General features: G+C 42.0%; 1 protein-coding gene across 1 annotated transcript in view; it reads left to right on the forward strand.

The window, feature by feature from the left end:
* The window catches only part of ACACA (acetyl-CoA carboxylase alpha), a gene marked incomplete at its 3' end in the record, with an annotated part of 204,764 nt that extends 186,192 nt beyond the window's left edge, over positions 1-18,572 (forward strand). Inside the window, exons 46-51 of the mRNA XM_082708529.1 lie at positions 9,472-9,615; positions 10,153-10,273; positions 13,828-13,924; positions 17,232-17,328; positions 18,198-18,333; positions 18,550-18,572. Of these exons, the coding sequence (XP_082564655.1) occupies positions 9,472-9,615; positions 10,153-10,273; positions 13,828-13,924; positions 17,232-17,328; positions 18,198-18,333; positions 18,550-18,572 (618 nt within the window). The remainder of the gene's footprint in view (positions 1-9,471; positions 9,616-10,152; positions 10,274-13,827; positions 13,925-17,231; positions 17,329-18,197; positions 18,334-18,549) is intronic.
* Between the last annotated feature and the right edge of the window lie 691 nt (positions 18,573-19,263).

A 19,263-nucleotide genomic window follows, 5' to 3' on the forward strand; every position in this document is an offset into this window, starting at 1 on the left:
CTGATCTTTATTATTTACTTCTTTCCACTAATCATGGGCTTTGTTTGTCCTTTTTTTAGTTTATTAGGTTTAACGGTAGGTTGTTATGTGAGTTTTATTGTTGTTGTTGTTTACTGGAGTAGGCCTACATTGCTATTGAACTTACCCCCCTTAGAACTGCTTTCGCTGTATCCTGTAGATTTTGGAATGTTGTGTTTCCATTTTCATTCGTCTCAAGGTATTTTTTTTATTTCCTCTTTGATTTCTTCAGTGACCCATTGGTTGTTTAGTAGTGAGTTTGTTGTTTATCCTCCACATGTTTGTATTTTTTTCCAGTTTTTTTGTAATTGATTTCAAGTATGTACCATTGTGGTCAGAAATGATGCTTGGTATGATTTCAGTCTTCTTAAATTTATTGGTACTTGTTTTGTGGCCTCACATATGATCTGTCTTTGAGGCTGTTCCATGTGCATTTGAAATGAATGTGTATTCTGCTGGTTTTGAATGGAATATTATACACATACAAACACACACGCACACATCTGGTAGGTCCATCTGGTGTAATGTGTCATTCAAAACCACCGTTTCTTTGTTGATTTTTCTGTCTGGGTGATTTATCCATTGATATAAGTGAGGTATTAAAGTCCCCTGCTATTATTGTATTACTGTCAATTTCTCCCTTTATATTGGTTAATATTTGTTTTTATATTTAGGTGCCCCTATGTTTTGTGTGTAGATATTTGAAATTGTTATATCCTCTTGTTGGATTGATCCCTTTACCATTATGAAATGCCCTTCTTTGTATTTGTTTTAAAGTCTATCTTGTCTGGCATAAGTATCGCTACCACAGATTTATTTCCATTTGTGTGGGATATCTTTTTCCATCCCTTCACTTTCAGTCTGTGTGTGTCTTTAGATCTGAAGTGAGTCTCTTGTAGGCAGTATATAAGTGGTCTTTCTTTTTTTTTTAATCCATTCAGCCAGTCTTTTGATTGGAGCAGTTAGTCCATTTATGTTTAAAGTAATTATTGATAGATATGTACTTATTGCCATTTTGTTGATTGTTTTCTGGATATTTTTGTAGATCATCTCTGTTACTCTCTTGATTTATGATTTGGTGACTTCTTTAATGTTATATTGACATCCCTTTCTCTTTATCTTCTGTGTATCTACTATTGATATTTGGTTTGGGATTATCATGCGGTTCATATATGATATCCTGTGTATATAAGGCTATTTTAAGTTGATGGTCACTTATGTTCAAGTGCATTCTAAAAGCACTGCGTTTCCATCCCCCAACCCACATTTTATGTTTTTGATGTCATCTTTTATATCTTACTATTTTGTGTATTTTTTTTTTAAGATTTTATTTATTTATTTGACAGACAGAGATCACAAGTAGGCAGACAGGCAGGCAGAGAGAGAGGAGGAAGCAGGCTCCCTGCAGAGTCCCATGTGGGGCTCAAACTCAGGACCCCTGGATCATGACCCGAGCCAAAGGCAGAGGTTTTAACCCACAGAGCCACCCAGGCGCCCTATATATCTTACTATTTTGTGTATCTTTTGACCTCTCTTGTAGGTCTAGATGATTTTTATTACTTTTGTCTTTTAACCTTCATACTAATTATGAAGGTAGTTGATCCACTACCTTTACCATATTTTTGCCTTTACCAGTTAGATATTTTCCTTTATAATAATTTTAATAATTTTCCTATTTCTAGTGATGGCCTTTTCTTTTCCATTTAAAGTCCCTTTAATATTTCTTGTTAAGCCTGGTTTGGTGATGATGAACTCCTTTAGCTCTTGCTTTCTGGGAAACCCCTTATCTCTTCTATTCTGAGTGATAACCTTGCTGGGTGAACTGTTCTTGGTTGTAAGTTCTTCCCTTTCAGCACTTTGAATATATCATGCCACTCCCTTCTGGCCTGTAAAGTTTATGCTAAAAAATCAGCTCATGTGTAAATGGAATTAGAGGGTATTATGCTGAGCAAAATAAGTCAATCAGAGAAAGACAGTTATCATATGATCTCTCCGATTGGAGGAATTTAAGAGGCAGGGAAGGGTGTTGTGGGAGGTAGGGAAGGAAAAAAATTAAACAAGATGGGATCAGGAGGGAGACAAACTGTAAGAGACTCAATCTCATGAAACAAGCTGAGGGCTTCTGGGGGGGGGGGTGGTAGGGATAGGTAGCTGGATTATGAACAGTGGAGAGGGTATGTGCTATGGTGAGTGCTGTGAAATGTGTAAGCCTGATGATTCACAGACCTGTACCCCTTGGGCAAATAATACATTATATGGTAATTTTTAAAATAAAAATAAAAAATTTTTAAAAATCAGCTCATGGCCTTATGGGGGTCTCCTTGTACGTAATAAATTTTTCTCTTACTTCCCTTAAGATTCTCTCTTTAACTACTGACACTTTGATTATAGTGTATTATAATCAATATAGTGATGTATAGTATAGTATTATGTCTTGGTGTGGCTCTCTGTGGGTTCATTTTATTTGGGACTGTGTTTCCTGGACTTGGATGTCTGTTTCCTTCCCCAGGTTATGGAAATTTTCATCCATTATTTCTTCAAATAGGTTTTCTGTTCCTTTCCTTTTCTCTTTTCCTTCTGGGACCACTACAGTGCAAATGTTAGTATGCTTGCTGTTGTCCTAGAAGTCCCTGAAACTATCCTCATTTTTTCATTCTTTTTTTCTTTTTGCTGTTCTCATTGTATGGGTTCCACTACTCTTACCTTCCACATTGCTGATCCACTCTTCTGCATTATCTATTCTGCTATTGATTCTCTCTAGTGTATTTTTCATTTCAGTTATTGTATTCTTCTGATTTGTTCTTTTTTATATTTTCTCTCTCATTGTGTTCTTCCATTTTCTTGAGTTTAGTGAGCATCTTTATGATCATTACTTTGAACTCTTTATCTGGTAGATTGCTTATCTCCATTTCATTTAGTTCGTTTCCTGAGATTTTCATGTTACTGTTTAATTTGGAATGTGTTCTCTTGTCTCATTTTGCTTAACTCTCTGTGTTTATTTTTATGTATTAGGTAGATCACTTTTATCTCCTCATCTTTAAAAAGTGTCTTTATGTAGAGTCTATCCTTTGGAGCCAGTAGCACAGTTAGTGCAGACTTGCTAGTGTGTGAGGCTGGCCCCTCAGGGTTTTACTCTGGTATCGGGGGGAATGAGGAGTCTACGGGTGAATGCTGGAGTGTGGTGAGTAGTGCTAGCACACTAGATGGAGAATGTCAGAACTGTCTCTCACTGCTACCGGGCCAACTAGGTAGAAGAGGGGATGAAATTGGTGTCTGCTGATGCTTCCTTCCCTGGAGAATATTCCAGCAGATCTCTGCCCCTCTAGCACATGCCTTAAAATTAGTCAGTGAATCTCCTTCACATGTAACTCCCATGCTTTTCAATCTACTGCCTCTACACTGGGATTTGGAGGTAGTAAAATTATGTGAGCCCTTCATGTACAGATTGTTTCCTGCTGCCCTCCTGGACATAAGCCCAACTAGATTGCAAAGCCAGATGTTATAGGAGCTCTGCTTGCTGCTGCAGGTCCTCTGAACTGAGGAGCCCGGTATGGGGCCGGGACCCCTTATTCCTCAGGGAGGGCCTCTGTAGTTGCAGTACCCCTCCCACTGTAGGTCACCGTGCCAGGGGTGTGAGTCCTGACTAGACCTAATACTGCCCTGCCCACTCATCTTGATGTGGCTTTTTCTTTATATTCTTAGTTGTATAAAATCTTTTCTGTTAGTCTTCAGTTCATTTTCAGAGATAGTTTTTCTATATGTAGTCGTTGTTCTGATTTGTTCGTGGGAGGATGTGAACTCATAATCTTCCTGTGCTGCCATCTTGATCCCGCCTCCTAGAGGGAATCTTTTGAGGTAATCTTGATGGTGATTGTATGAGTGTATATATTTGTCTAAATTCATAAAATTCTACACCTAAGAATGATTTTTCTGTATGTAAATTATACCTCAATAAACTAGATTTTTTTATAAAAATTTCCATATTTGGAAGCAATTTATTTTCAATACATTCAAGTCTGTAGATCAATGAGCAGTTGTTGGATCCCTGAGAGAAGTGATTTCTCTTTGGCAATCAGTTTTCACTCTGGAAGCCTATGCCTTTTCTCATACGTTTGACAGGCAAACAGTCATATGGCTCTTCTCTACCCCCATAACATTAAAAATGCATTTCTTTCCTCACATAGTCCACCTTCAAATCCTTGTCATCCTTCTGCGTCTAACTCATGACTCTGTTTGCCCCACTCCTCAGTAAGCAGAGGTCTTTCAGGGGCCTATATCTCAGTCTCCCCTTGGTATATCTTCTCCCCATCACTGGTTGCCCTGTCCCTTTCTTTACTCCCAGTTTACCCATCAGCAGACCCAATCACTTCATAATACTGCTGTGTGTGGAGAGGGTTTTGGTCTTGCAGTGGATGGTCTTGAATCCAGTTTGGGCTCAGGTTGGAGGCTCTCCTATCCTGTGCCAGCAGTAGTTCACTGTGCCCCTTCTCAATCCCCAGTCCTAGACTACCAGCTGCCAACCAGCACTCCAGTTTGCCAGTGACAAGTGGCAATGAAGAGGGGAGAGGGAGTTGTAACCCTTAGTCCGTGTATCAAGAGGCTCTGTTTTGGGAACCCCCAAACGTTCTTGGTTGCATAGGCTCCAGTTCTGTCTCCCTAGAGATTTAATTCCATTCACCCTTGGATATATTCCTGGAGAAACATTTACACAGTAATATGTGCTGCACCACTTAAAATTGTTAATTGGAGATTGAATTACTTGTCAGCTTTTAAAAATGTAGTCCTCTCAGGTCAGAGAGGAGGGTGTTAGCAGCAGAGTAGATGAGCTATTGCATTTTTTCCTCTCCCTTCCTCTTTTCTCCCCCCTCCCTTTTCCTCTCTCATTCTTCCTCCTTTCTTTTGTCCCTATTTTACCAATTTTTTCCTGCTTCCACTTATTTTTTTCCCATCTCTCTTTCTGCCTTAGCCAAACCTTTATCCATAACCTGACAGATCCCACAGTGACTTTAATATCTAGAATCATGAACAAAGTCCAGTAATGATAATTACCCGGGAAACGTACAAAACCCCGCCTTACATCCTCTTGAGGATGGAAATACCGTAAGGAGAGGTAGGATTGCAGCAAGGACTCAGTTTGTGTAGCCTAAATTCTTAGATGCAAGAGGAATTTTATACTTCCTGCTTCTTTAAATAGAAGCTTGCCCTGACCCAAGAACTGTTTAAAGGGGGGAAAGATTGGCTAAAGGGAGAAAAGCAGCAGTAGATTTCATTTTTTATTCCACCGATATGCATCATTATTTTTCACATCTTCAGCACACGATTGCAAATATTTGCCTGTAAGTCTAAAGGCCCCCAACCTAATGTGTCTATCAGGACAAAGGCAGTTTTTCTTAAAAAATTGAGCTAAGTTGCATCTCTGAAACTTGGAAATCTCCATGCCTGTGCTGACAAATATCCTGACAAGTAAATACTATACTCATTCAGTATTACACAGTGATTTCATTTGCACAAAACCTCACAATGCTCTGCCACTTCAGTCAAACGTCTGGAGCACTGGGGAAAGGAAGAACGTGTTTATCTTGATCTCCAAAAAGGGATTTAAGGGAGAGAGCAGGCGGTATATTAGCCTGTTTTCATTGCCTGTCAGCTGTGGTAAACCTGAGCTGTCTGCGGTGTCTCTAGATAAGCAGCAACAGCAGCAGCAGCCTTAGCATGTATGTATGACTGCGTTCATTTGTACTTCTTATGTATCTCGAAATTTCTAGAGGCCGTGTTGCATCTTCGGTGGAGCCTTTAACAACTGTGTCTCTGCTAATCGCTGGCTTTTAGTTGGGGCCCTTAATTTTCAGGTCTGCCCCCCGCAATAAATGGAGAGCTGGATGAGGCTTACATTTATATCGAGTGGATGAAGATATCTTTCCCCTCCAAGTCACCCCTTGCTCAGTTTCTGTGCATGTGGGCACTCTTTAGCGGACGGCCCTGAGGGGCTGCCTCCTCCTAATCTTTTATGGTTCTGCGTCTCCACCTAAACCTGGGGACCAACAAAGTGGGGCCTCGGAAGCCATCCCTCTTGGAGTGGCTCCTGTGTTTAAATATGGTTACTGATGCTTGATGGGAAGATAAATTAAAAAGTTTGCATCATGCAGTAGAAGATGTGAGACAAGTAATTTGGGAAAGCTGGAAATCCAGCAACTGGATTTGTATAGCTATGTCACGGCTGAAAAACTGACAAACAAAGCTCACCTCCTTCATGAAAATACTAACTCAGTGAGGCTCGTTTACCTCGCCATTTTTCTGTGAAAGGTTGGTAGGGCAATACTGAAGCATAAAACAGTGGTCCTGCCTCTGTGGGCTCTTCTCTTTGCCTTCCTAGATGCCGATCAGGGTTTGCATAACTGCTCTGGCGTGATCATTTCAGAGTTAGGCAGAATGGATTTGGTCCTCGCCCAGATTCTGCTTCTTTCGTTGGAGCTTTTGTGGTGAAGTATTCTAAAATCATTAAAACCACTTGAGTCAGCAACGACCCCTGTAAATCAGGAGCTATTGTGTGCACCCTCATTCTCCCGGTGCATGCTCCAGACATACGGTCACTGAAGATGAGCTGGAGGCTCCTGCTTTCTCTTCACCGACTGTAAAGTAGCTATGATTGTTAGCATTTGTTTGTGATTACTGAAGCAGGTTTCATTTCTGCGTGTCCTTCCCTCCCCGCCCCTACCCCCTAAGATAAGGCCAGTCACAGAGAGCCATTTAGAGACTCTATTAGTCTAGCCTATAATTTTTCCTTTTAATTTTCGAAGTAAATGAATTTTCTCACATGACAAACATTTCTTTAGTCCAGAGATGGTGTCCTCGATTGTGGTAAGCCCTGGTGAGGCTTTTTTCTGAATCAACACTACCTTTTCAGAACAACGCCAACACGTCAGAAACTGAGTTTTGCTTGTAAGGGGAAGATATCCTAGGTGATTAAACTCTTGCTCCCTCCAAGTTTGTCTCCTGTTAATTTATAGGAGTATGGAGTGGAATGGGCAAATGGCAGAGCCTCCAAGGGTAGTGCCAGTTCTGGATGCTCTTGCCTTTCGAAATGAAGGACAAAGATGTGTGAGGAAGGTGTATTTGAACAGCCAAGCAGCTCTTGGTCCACTTTGGTCCCTTTGCCAAGATTGGTTCTTCTTCTGTCCATCATTCATTTTGGAAGGATATGAGGTTCTAAGCAAGTGGACATTAATAAAGTACTAGAAATAGTGTTTCCAACGAAAGAAAACCATCTTTCTGAGTAGGAAGCGGCCCCAGCTCTCTTCTAGGCGGCAAGGAGTTCCTGGCTCACACAGATTGTGAACATCAGATATTCAGGGTCAGTGCAGTGTCTCCTTTTTATTTCTTTTCCCCCTTTCCAATTTTATTTTAATAATTAAAAATACTGCTGATCACACTGAATAACTTCTGGCAGAGAGGCAGTCTGTCCCAGAAGGACCAGTTGTGGGCCATCGGGTTTATGACGTCCATAAAACCAGAGCCAGATCAGAGCATGGCCTCCCTGAGTGACAGGGGTTTTGCTTCCACCAGGGTCCCCCCATCAACTGACTGCTTTGGGCATTTGTTTTGGGTTGGTTTTTTGTTCTGTTTTGTTTCCTGATGCATGTGTGACTATACATGTGTGCACACATTTAAAGATATAAATGAAACAGGTATGTAATGCCCTCTGCCTGTTAGAAAGACTAAAGCCATCAAAATAACAAACGGCGTGTATTTGCTAGAATGTCAAAGTTATGAGTTTATTTTGTAATGATGTGCTCCTGCCTTCATGAGGTAAACTGGCCGTGGCGGAGGTGTTATTAGTAATATGGACTCAGTGGAGCAGAAAGCCGAGTGACCGAGAGATCAGTGTATCAGTCAGAGAGAGGGCAAATGGAAAGAGACAGCAGGAGAATGAGAAAGGAGCCACAGTGCCTGGGCTGAGATTAAAGACAGACTGAGAGGAGGGGGGGGAGCCCAGTGGTCACATTCGGTCTCCCCTGTTCCTGGGGCTCCTTCAGAGGAGTTGCCGGTGTGTTGCTCAGCTCAGGGCTGTCTGCAAAGACTGGTTCTCTGCACTTCCTCACCAAGGAAAGCAGTTTTGCTCTCCATATTCCTTTCCGAAGAGTCTCTTCCTCGCTGCCTCACTGAAGTTAAGAGGAGTGGAGGCCAGCTGGGTCACACTGAGGTGATGACTTTGGTCGCCAACTTCCTCATCCTTTGCAGGGACTTGATGTCGGGGCTGACCCGGCATGGGGGAAACATCTCAAAGCTCTTATCAGGAAGGGGCAAGATAGGAATATACAGGTAGAGTTTGCTGGTCTTCCCTTTATTAGATTCTTCCCAGAGACTGAAAATGAATAAAAGCTACTAAGGAAGCAAATTTGTGTTGTGGTTATTTTCTGAAGGAGGAGGGGAGAGGAAAGAGAAAAGGTAAAACACAGTAAGTGCTCCACAACTGCTTCAAGCTCTCCAGGGCTACCCCCAGATGACTGGCAATTACTACACACTCAGCAGTTTGCAATAGTCAGTGATCAGGCTGCCCAGCTTCCATTGCTGGGTCAGAAAACCTCCCTCCCTAAAAGAAATTATTAACCAGTCTTCTAGGGAAAAAGAAACCCTGCAATTTCTAAGTCTATGAATATTTTTTCTTCCTGTATTTTTTCCTCCTTTTTTAAAGGAAACTTTGTGATTTCCAGTTGCACGTGCCTTTCAACCTCATATGGGTTAAACTCCTCCAGGGATATACCAGGGATGGAGGCCCTCTGTATTTCCTGGAACCTTGGAAGAGAAGGACAGAGGAGAGGCAGGCTTGGGTATAAATCACTGCGCTCCACCCAGCACACAAAGACGACTTTAGACTCCAGGGTTCATGTATGGATGAGTTGCTTCAGGATTTTGCCAGCCTTAGGACTTGTGTGTGGGGACCAGCTTTAAAAATCAAATGTAAGGGGGGGGAAGTAATCCTTTTAAAATATTAGGGACCCAAACCTCACAGCATTTAAGTGAGACTTGTCACTAAAGATTGTCAGAAGACCGGCATGTTTCCTCTCTGTGTATATGTGCAGCAGTTCGCTGGCCTGCAGATGTGGGGGTAGCCCACCCTTCCGGGTCACAGCCTCTGCTCCCCACCACAGTTCTAGCTGACTTAAAGTATGCTAACAGCTGTCTGTGGCAGCTAGTTGAGAGAGGGAGAGGCTTGCTGGTTTTTGAATTGCAACAGTATTGTGTTTAAAAAAAAAAAAAAAAAAAGCCTTTTTTATTTTCTCAGCTTTCTTTTTAAGACAAAGGTCCAGACAGTCCCTCCGAACAACACATAGAGGCTGGATGGAATCTGTGTCTTGTGGAAGAAAGAACCCATTTTACTGAGAGTCACAAAATAGACTCTGCCTTTATTTCTGTCAGACAGACAAATGCCTTTTCTCCTGCTTGTCTCTCCAGGTCCTTGGGCGGGAAGTATACACCTCCAATAACCAACTTGGGGGCATCCAGATTATGCACAACAATGGGGTGACCCACAACATCGTTTGCGATGACTTTGAAGGGGTTTTCACTGTCCTGCACTGGCTGTCTTATATGCCCAAGGTGAGCCCTTCCCATCCAGCAGACAGAGCCCCCAGAACCTGGCCTTTCCACCACAGCTCACATGGCCTCTGTGTTTGGGGTCTCTTCTTTATGGTCGAGAAACTGTTTTATGAAATACTCCTCTGCAAGTTACCGGTTTCTTTTTCTTGCAGCCATCTTTGGGCTTCTGGCTTTAAATTGCCTTTGGATTTCATCGGTTAGGTCCCTTTCTGATATTTTCCCCAGTCAGAAGCCTTCATGGTCCATCTGGGCTGAGATCACTGTGGGTTTTTTTCTTTGTAATAGCCATCCATCCCCCAGGAAGCCTCCCATAAAGTGTGGGTACATGGAAATCAAGAAGCAAGAATATACGGGGTTTTTTTTGCCAGACTCCTACGTGAGACTTGAGACCTGTCCATGTTCTCAGGGGTTGGCTGGGGCAGACGGGTATGATTCTGTTTCTGGTCCCTACTGTCTTTGTAACGATCATGGCTAAGTCAGGACCTTGGGCCTGCTATTCACTAATTGCTGTGCTCTTTCCTCCCAACCACCTTTTAGAATGTGCGCAGTTCAGTTCCTCTCTTGAACTCCAAGGATCCTATAGATAGAATCATCGAGTTTGTTCCCACGAAGGCCCCATATGATCCTCGATGGATGCTAGCAGGCCGACCTCACCCAAGTAGGTATATATTGGTGGGTCCATTAGTACCCTGGCCCTCGGGCTGTCAGTCTTCCATTTAATCACTAACCAATTCCTGCGCTATAGTACGTGACAAGTACATGAGACATATCTTTAAAACAGCTCTCTGAAGATCAAGGTGGAAAATCCTTCAAGAACAAATGAGAACCAAATGAAATTAGGTGTATAAGTCAGTCACTGACGCACATGCAGGGCAGTAACTAATATATTTCTTCTGTTAATTCTGTTATTAAAGCACTTATTACTTAATGGGTTCAAAGACTTTAAAACAGTTAAATCTAAGCAGTAAATGCATAGAATCTTTGACCGTCTAGTCTCTGTAAACAGAGATTAATCAGATCAGTTTTAGAAAAGATATTTGACCCTCCAGTGTGGAACGTGACTATACTCTTCTCAGCAAGCTATTTCCAAGCATCCATCCTGCGTGTACCCTTCTTTTCTTACGATATTGGTGAAAGTACTGGTACTTGCTTTAGTTATTAATGTAAGGTTACCTTATAAGATCATTATTCATTAAGAGATTGTCTAGAACTCTTAAATTTATAAATAGATCAGGTAAGAACAAACCCTCCCCCCATGTTCATCTAATATATCAATCTGTGTTATGACTGATTTTACCTATTTTTAAAACAAAAACACAACAGAAAAAAAGTAGGGGCTCCAGGTAAGGTGAATGTACATTCTTGTTTGTTGGTCTATTAGGCTGATTTAACAAATTTTACTTATCAGGTGGTTATTTTGTGAAGCTCCAAATCCCCCTGCTACATTTTGAATCTATTTTTTTCAGGGTTTTTGAGAGGGTGTTTGTTCTTTTTCACATGTTTATTGCAACTCTATCAAAGAAAGTGAGTGCAGAAGATAATTCACTAAATTTAAGAGTCACTGTGATTTTTTTTTAAGATTTTATTTATTTGTCAGAGAGAGAGCAAGAGTGAGAGAGTGAGTGAGCACAAGCAACTGGGAGCGGCAGGCAGAGGGGGAAGGAGACTCCCTGCTCAGCAGGGAGCCCGATGTGGGACTGGATCCCAGGACCCTGGGATCCTGACCTGAGCTGAGCCAAAGGCAAATGCTTAACCCTCAGGCACCCAGGCATCCCAAGAGTCACTGAGTTTGTTAAAAGAAAAAAGAAATCTGCATAAGGGAGACTTAAACCTTTGTCTGTACCCACTCTGAGCTAGGTGGGGCTGCAAAGCACTTCCATATACATTATCTTATTGGGCATACTACTTCCCAGAGATAAAAAGAGATTACCACTTTACAAGCTCAGAGAAGTTAAGTGATTTGTGCAAGGTCACACAGCTATAGCTATTACTTAGGAATTGGGGCTTAATCTATAGCACAACTACAGATAGTACAGAAAAATCACCAGAGGAATTTTAATTTAAAATTTTACCTGTTGTCTTTGATGCCTTTTCTTGTTGCTTTTAATAAAACTAGTTTTTCTACCCAGAAAAATCACCATAATCCCTATCTCTCATTTGTATGCCATGATTACAGTAAGAACTGTGATCGTAAGATACCTGTCGGCCTTAAAATCCAGGACTTTTCTAGGAGAATTCAGAACAAGACTCTGTGAGTCTTCTCCTGGGAATCATGGTAGGGGGTTGGGGGTATATCTTAGCTGGCTTCTGAGTTCTACATCTGAACTGAACGCAACCTGCTCTTTGGGGGTTGGGGGATGAAATCTAACTACACCAGCCATGGCCCACCAGTGAGTCCCCTCCCCCAACTGACACACAAGGCAGGAGGTTTGTTTTTTTTTTTTTTTTAATTTTTAAATTTTTTTTTTTTTAAGATTTTATTTATTTATTTGACAGACAGAGATCACAAGTAGGAAGAGAGGCAGGCAGAGAGAGAGGGGGAAGTAGGCTCCCTGCCAAGCAGAAAGCCCAATGCAAGGCTCCATCCCAGGACCCTGAGATCATGACCTGAGCTGAAGGCAGAGGCTTAACCCACTGAGCCGCCCAGGCACCCCAAGCCAGAAGGGTTTTTAAAGAAGAAAGTCTTTCCATTGTTGTTCCAAATCATTGTTATTGAAGTAAGAATCATAAAATGACCCAAGCATATGAGGTTAAGATTTCAGTATCCTGATCCACTTAGAAGTTTGATTTAGAATGTGAGCCCTCTTTCATGGGGTGAACAGATGTGTGTGTATGTAGGTGGGCATTATCCCAGCCATTATTAATGAGATCTGCAGCATAAAATGAAATTTGTGATAAACTAAGTTTTCTGGTTTTTTGGATAATATTTTTTCATTGACTCCCTAGCAATTCATCCTGCTGTCTCTGCAGCTAACATTCGCTCCCAAATCGAGTGACTTCAGATTTTAATTTAGTGGAAGCGTTAAAGAAAGCAGATGATTCCCTGTGATAAGTTAAAGCAGATATCTTCTAGGTGAAAAGTTAAAGTCATTTATTAGAGGAGATAGTGCTGTGATATTCTTCAAACTGACGCCCAACACGAGACCAGAATCTAAACGATCAGCTTTGGGCTCGCGATAGAGAGATAATTTTGAAATGGATGATCACATTTTACACTGGGGCCATAGAGGCAAGGAATGTAGAACACAGTAATTACAAATTTAGTCTTGATAAAACACTCTCCATCCTGTTTAAGTCAGCAGAGGTTAGCTTGCTCGGATCTCCACTTTTAATTGGTTTTGGACTTGAGTTTTTAGGGGGCGGAGGGCCATGTTCAAATTAGAAGGATCACTGAGGAACCGTGAGCTGAGGGGCAAGCTAGGAAACAGTTATTTGCAAAAGCTTTTATGGGGCCTTGGTCAAACACGGATACCTGTGGAACAAAAGTTTTTTTCTTAACCTAAGATGTCCAAAGTTACGTGTCTTGCCAATGAAGGAAATTCTGTGTTCAGGGGAGGTTAATGACATTAGGTGTGTGCATCTTAACCATTATATTTTTGCTGTGTGTCAAGAGTATATGGGCATGGCCCTTTCTTACAGGAAGATTATACTTTTTCAGCTGTAAGTAAAGTGGATGTATCTTTCTGCTTTTCTAACAGAGAAGCCAAGTCCCTTTTCTTTTCTGCAAATTTGGGTCCTTATCTGATCGTTAATAGTTATCATTGGCTGTCTTTAGCTTCCCACTTAAAAAAGCCAATGGAACCAAACAAAATTGTAAGCTAAGTTTTAAAATAGAAATAGACATTTTGAAAACACTTTAATGACTTGGCTGCCTTTTGACAAATGTTTGTAGTGTTTTGAAAAAAGCAAAGTTATTTATTTAAAAACATGCAAACTCTCTGCTAGCTGAACCCCATCGTTTAACAATAAATGATGCTTTTGCTGATAAATGATTCTTTTTATGCAGACTAGCAAATGAAATAGGAGATGATGTCTGAAGGCAGATGAGCATTCATTGCCTAACGCCTGCATCTATTATAATATGGTTAAAAACAACAGCAAACTCCCCAAAACAATCCCCCACATCCAACCTCAGATTTGCCAGTTCCAGTGCATTTTCAATAGATTGATGGTCTTTATTCTCTCTTTGTTCTCTTTCTTTCTCTTCTGTAGCCCAGAAAGGTCAGTGGTTGAGTGGATTTTTTGACTATGGATCTTTCTCGGAGATCATGCAACCCTGGGCCCAGACTGTGGTGGTTGGCAGAGCCAGGTAAGAGCTCTTCTGTTTTGGAAGCTCTTCTTCCTCCCAACTAAAAACAAGAAAGGAACAGGCCATGACTATAGAGATTTGCGGGGGCAGGTGGGTTTTTTTTTTTTTTTATGGTGGTGGTCGTCGTCATTGTTTTTGTTTTTGTTTTTAACCAATAATGTTCTCTTTGTCTAAACTTCCTAAGAATATTGAATTATAGTCATACCCAAGGCAGCATAACTGGAGCCCTGGTTCCCAATCGTCATTTACTGTGTCACTTCAGCGATGCGTTTGATCTGAAGTCTGGTTTTGACATTTCCTTTTTACAACACTGAAAGGAAAGCTCTTCGAGGGCTGTAAAGCCCAAAGACAATAGCCATAGCCCACTAGTGACCTTCCCCTTCCCCAAAGACCATTTTCTTTCCAAGGAAGGTGACAAATGAATCAGACTCATCTACCTTGCCATGTAACCCAAAGATCTATGTAACCTAGAAGAAGTTCCTTACTGGCATCAAGATTATTTAAGTATAGCAAATGCACATGATACTGGCTTATCATCAGATTTGAATTGCAAAGAAAAAAGTTTACCTGAAACAGAAATGAGTAAAATAAACTGGAATAGATTTGCTGGGCTACCTATATTTTTCAAATGGGAAATTGAAGTTTCTATTAAATTTTAATACCCACTCTAAGAAGTGCTTCACTCAACAGCCAGCTCTGCACGAAATAATCTGTAGCACTCGCTGTAACGAGCACCTGCCAAGGCTGATCTTAATCTCGTTCTGCACTGCAGAGACATGCTGCCCTAGGGACCCACATCTGGAGCTCACCTTCCTCTCGGGGGCAATCAGTTTTCCTTATCTTGGTGAAAAGTGGCACCTGCTCAAGATTCTCAAACATGCCACATTGGGTTGAGATTTAGATTCTAGCCTTGAAAATAATTCTAGGCTTTGTGGTTCTCTCAGTACAGCAGGTCAGCATGTCTCATGCTGCCAATGACAAGGAGCCATCAGATGGCGAATCCAACAGACAGGATCTTCCACTGTGACTCTGAGTAAGAGTCAGGCCTGGAGCCAGCCCAGACCAAAACTCACAGGGGCTAGCTCCCGTTTTCTCTCGCATTTCAGGTCTTCTACCCTCACCACAGGCTTGTGGGGCTTCTGGGGCCCAGGAGAACTATTCTTTGTGCCTCGTAAAATTCCTACTGGGAGTGGGGGTGGGGGGTGCACTAGGGAGAGAGCCCTCCTACCCAGGATCTATCAGTTTGTTATGGGGGGGCCTGACATCACATGCAGACCAACTTTTTTGAAAATTTGTCTGTTACCTATGCTGCTTCAGTCTTCCTTCTGTTAAAAACGTGACAGATTTTAAGCCTCTGAAAGCGAAACCTTTGTTAAGGTCTTTAAGATCCTCCCACGGGAAACAAGAGAATAATGCTTTACACTTATGATTGGAAGAAAAGGGATTGTTCTGTGAGCAAGATCAGTCAAGCTTGGCTTTAGTTAGCTCTGCCATTGTTTATTGCAACACTCACTCTGACTTCTTCCTTTCTTTCCATCTGATGAGTTCTGGGCTTCTTACTTCAAACACATACACATGCTCACAAGTATATAAAACACAAATGGAGCTAGCTTCTTTCAAAAGCAATGGCATTTCGAGAAATAAATATAAATGTATTCTTCTGGGATTGTTACTGTAAGTGCTGCCAAAACTCATCTTTGGTATGTATGTTTGGAATATGTGTGCTATTGGCTGTAAATTGTCTTTTATTATTCCATGGCACCTTGTCCAGGGACACACTATAAAACAAGATGTAGCATCTTCATGTGCTAGCCTGATAAAATTTATATGAAGTATAATAGAAAACAGAAGTTGTTCTGAGCTGTTTTCAAGTTCAATAAATAACTGTAATACTCGGATAAAGATGTTCTTTATTAGGTCACATGGGCCCTAATATATAAGTTATAAGTTACCGATTTAGGGTGGCTTTTGCAATTACAAGTTTCCAGTTGGATTGTTAATCATTGTGAACAGAAATATTTCTAAACCCTCCTGTGTACCTCCTGCTCGTTGTCTGGTTGTCTAGAGGGCTTTTGATTCTGATTCAGTGCAGGCAAGTGACAAGGGAGTGGGTGGTCCCCACTCAGGCCCCTGTCAGGCCTCTTGCGATGACAAGAATACATTTCCAGTAGCCAGTGTGACAACCAAAGACCATCCTTCATGGAAAAGTTTGTTATGGAGATGCTGGGGGAATGAGAGACTATAACTATAACCCATCCCAGCCTCGGCCCCAAGGAATGCAGCTGAGAAAGTGAAGAGTGAATCACATTTTCCAGAGTAAAGACTCACCGACTCACCCTGTACCTGCAGCTACTGCCACCTCTCCCCCCACTTTCACCCTCTCTCCCATTCTTCCTGATTTTTACCAGGAAATCTTTTTGAGGACCAAGCTGAGAGGGAATCGTGCACCATCTGTGCAGCAGAGGCTTTGAGCTCCTGAAGAGTTTTTAAATTAACATATGTTGGCGATTAAATGCATACTTTCAATACAGATCACCTGTTTCACCAAGAGTAATGACTACAGGTTATCCCTGTGCTACTGCTCTTTTCCAGTGAAAGAGAAAGTTGAGGGCTTATTTAACCACCTCTGTACCCTTGGCACATATTTTTCATCATCCCCATAACACACCTACGCAACCCCCCCCCGCCAAAAAAAATACTCTGGACCTTTTATTAAAATAAAACTACTATTGTGATAATAGTATAGTGGTCTTTATTTTTCAGATGCTGAAGTATTTATAGACAAAATTATACACTTAATATTTCCTTCAAAATAACATGGGACTCACGAAGGGGAAAGTAGTGAGAAATGAAGATGAAACAAAACTGGCCAGGAGTTGATTAGTGAAGATGGGTATTGGGTATATGGGATTCATTGTATTGCCCAGTGTAATTTCAGGCACCTCCCACCTCTCAGACCCTTTCCCTCTGTCTTCACCAAAGAGATGCTCCAGAGTGAGCTGAGAAATGTCATTTGGGATCCACAGAAAAAGATGTGTGCGTACGTGCATATGTGTGCGCACACACACATCTAGCCTGTTGGGTCTAAATGCTGAAGCTCCCCTGGTACAACTCTTGGTTTGAATTGATTATGTGGTGGAGGACAGGAGTGATTCTGAGGGTAGAAGAGTCAGATTTCCCCGTTCTCTGTATTTGCAGTTTCCAGACCCCCCACACGCACCCCAATCTTTTAATATAGGTCTGGAAAAGAAATGACCAACTGTACTATTTACATGCTTTCAGTTCTTCTTTGGCTCATTTTTTGTAGGCTAGGAGGAATACCTGTGGGAGTAGTTGCCGTAGAAACCCGAACAGTGGAACTAAGTATCCCCGCCGATCCTGCAAACCTGGATTCTGAAGCCAAGGTCAGTAACCTCAAGTACCCTGTGCTCCTGTGCTCGGAGCTGGCTTTCCCTTCTGCACAGCCTGTGGATGTACTGGGGGTATTGCACACCACCATGTGCTCACTTTTAAGATGACTCTAAATGGACTACAAGCTAAATTCTAACTGAAAAATTACTTAGGTCTTTATAGTGGTCTTGTTGATGCTAGAGAACAGTCTGGGTTCCTTTGGGGAGGTAGTCTTCTGGAAGGCAACTGCGGGCTCTTTGGTCCCAGATTCTCTGAACATACACATGGATGAGTTATTCTAGAATTAAGAAGTCTGCCTTAATGGCAAATGTGAACACCACGACTCATCTTTGTTTTAAAAGAGTAGATTATATTTTTTACATCCTGACAAGGGTCAGAAGATGAGGGGTGGGAGAGACCAGGAAAGAGGTTACTCAGCAATGTCACATCAGGTGTCTGTTGACCAACCATAGTCCAGAGAAAGCTTGTACTAAGCACAGAGGAGAGAGGACTGGAGACTGTGTACAGTTAGGACTGTTCTGAGGACTAGTGTAGTTGAGTGACTTCACGTTGCCTTCAGGAAGTCTACAATGAGTATTCTCAAGACTGCATTCTTCCATTAGAAGCAGTAAGGTTTCCTCCTTCTGACTGAGGAGTGGTGGTATAATCAGGACTAAAAAGAAATATTCAACAAAGTCAAAGATCCATGATCCTTTCTTCTTTTTGAATTCAAAGATGATCATCTTGATGAACAACAGCGGTTTTTGGTTGGTTGGTTTGGTTGGGTTTTTAAAGTAAACAAGTAAAACCTTGTTCACCTTGCAGAAATTCCCCCTCAAATTCTGTTGTTAATTGTGTCTTCCTTTTTGACTTTGCCCAATAGATAATCCAGCAGGCTGGCCAGGTTTGGTTCCCAGACTCTGCGTTTAAGACCTATCAGGCTATCAAGGACTTCAACCGTGAAGGGCTGCCTCTGATGGTCTTTGCCAACTGGAGAGGCTTCTCTGGTGGAATGAAAGGTAACTGGCCTGGCTCTGGGCTGGAGGGGCTGAACTGTTTCTCCAGAACTTTACAGACGGGGAGGGAGGGTTTATACTGGGCAGAACCAATGGGTATCCTTACAGCCCGTCACGCTAGGCTTTTTGGGGATTATACTTTCTCTGAAACAAATCTTCTGAGTTGCAACTTGAGTGGAGAAAATACTGCGTGCTTTTCAGTTTGGTGCAAAATTTCAGAACAGTCTACTGGTGTGATCTAGATGGGCTGCTGTTGTGGATTTAGCTTTGACAGGTGAACGATAGACTGTTCTGATGGTCTGGGGAACTGTGATTGTGCTAGCCTCTGTCCCTCTTTTCTCGGCATATTCTTTGTTGATGCTAATGCTCTAATGCTCTGTCGTGACCAAGGTAGATACTGAAATTAGCTTTCACCAGAAGAAAACAAACAAATTCTGTCTGAGAAGCTGTTCTTTGTGGTAATTTGTGGTGTATTTTATTCTTATCCAGCAATAGCCCTGGGCCTGTGGCTCCAGCATATTAAACCATCGTCACACAGGCTCTGTTCTGTGCCACGGGAATTGCTTAGTGATGTAGGGAGCTACCATTTACTGAGAATCTTCCCTGTGCAGAGCCACTGTGGATGGTTCAGGAGAGCCAAAAAACCTGTTCTCCCTCTTATAGCAGCGAAGCTCTCTCTCCAATGGCCAGAGCTTCATGACCATGTGGAGACCAGAGACTACCTACCAGTAGGGGATGAATACACTGGTCAATGTTAACTTTGTTCACTGGGGGAGAACTCAGGGTTCTGAAGTAATAGAATGAGTTAGGGGAATGGAAGGAGGGAGGAGTTGGCAATGTTGGAGTAGAGTGGTTAGAGATAAGGATTTATAAAATGTGAAACAGTGAACCCAGAAATAGCTTGGGGCAAGAGCACCTCTCCCTCCGAGGGAG

The sequence above is a fragment of the Mustela nivalis genome, assembly GCF_964662115.1.
Source record: "Mustela nivalis genome assembly, chromosome: 17".
Classification (NCBI taxonomy): Eukaryota; Metazoa; Chordata; class Mammalia; order Carnivora; family Mustelidae; genus Mustela; species Mustela nivalis.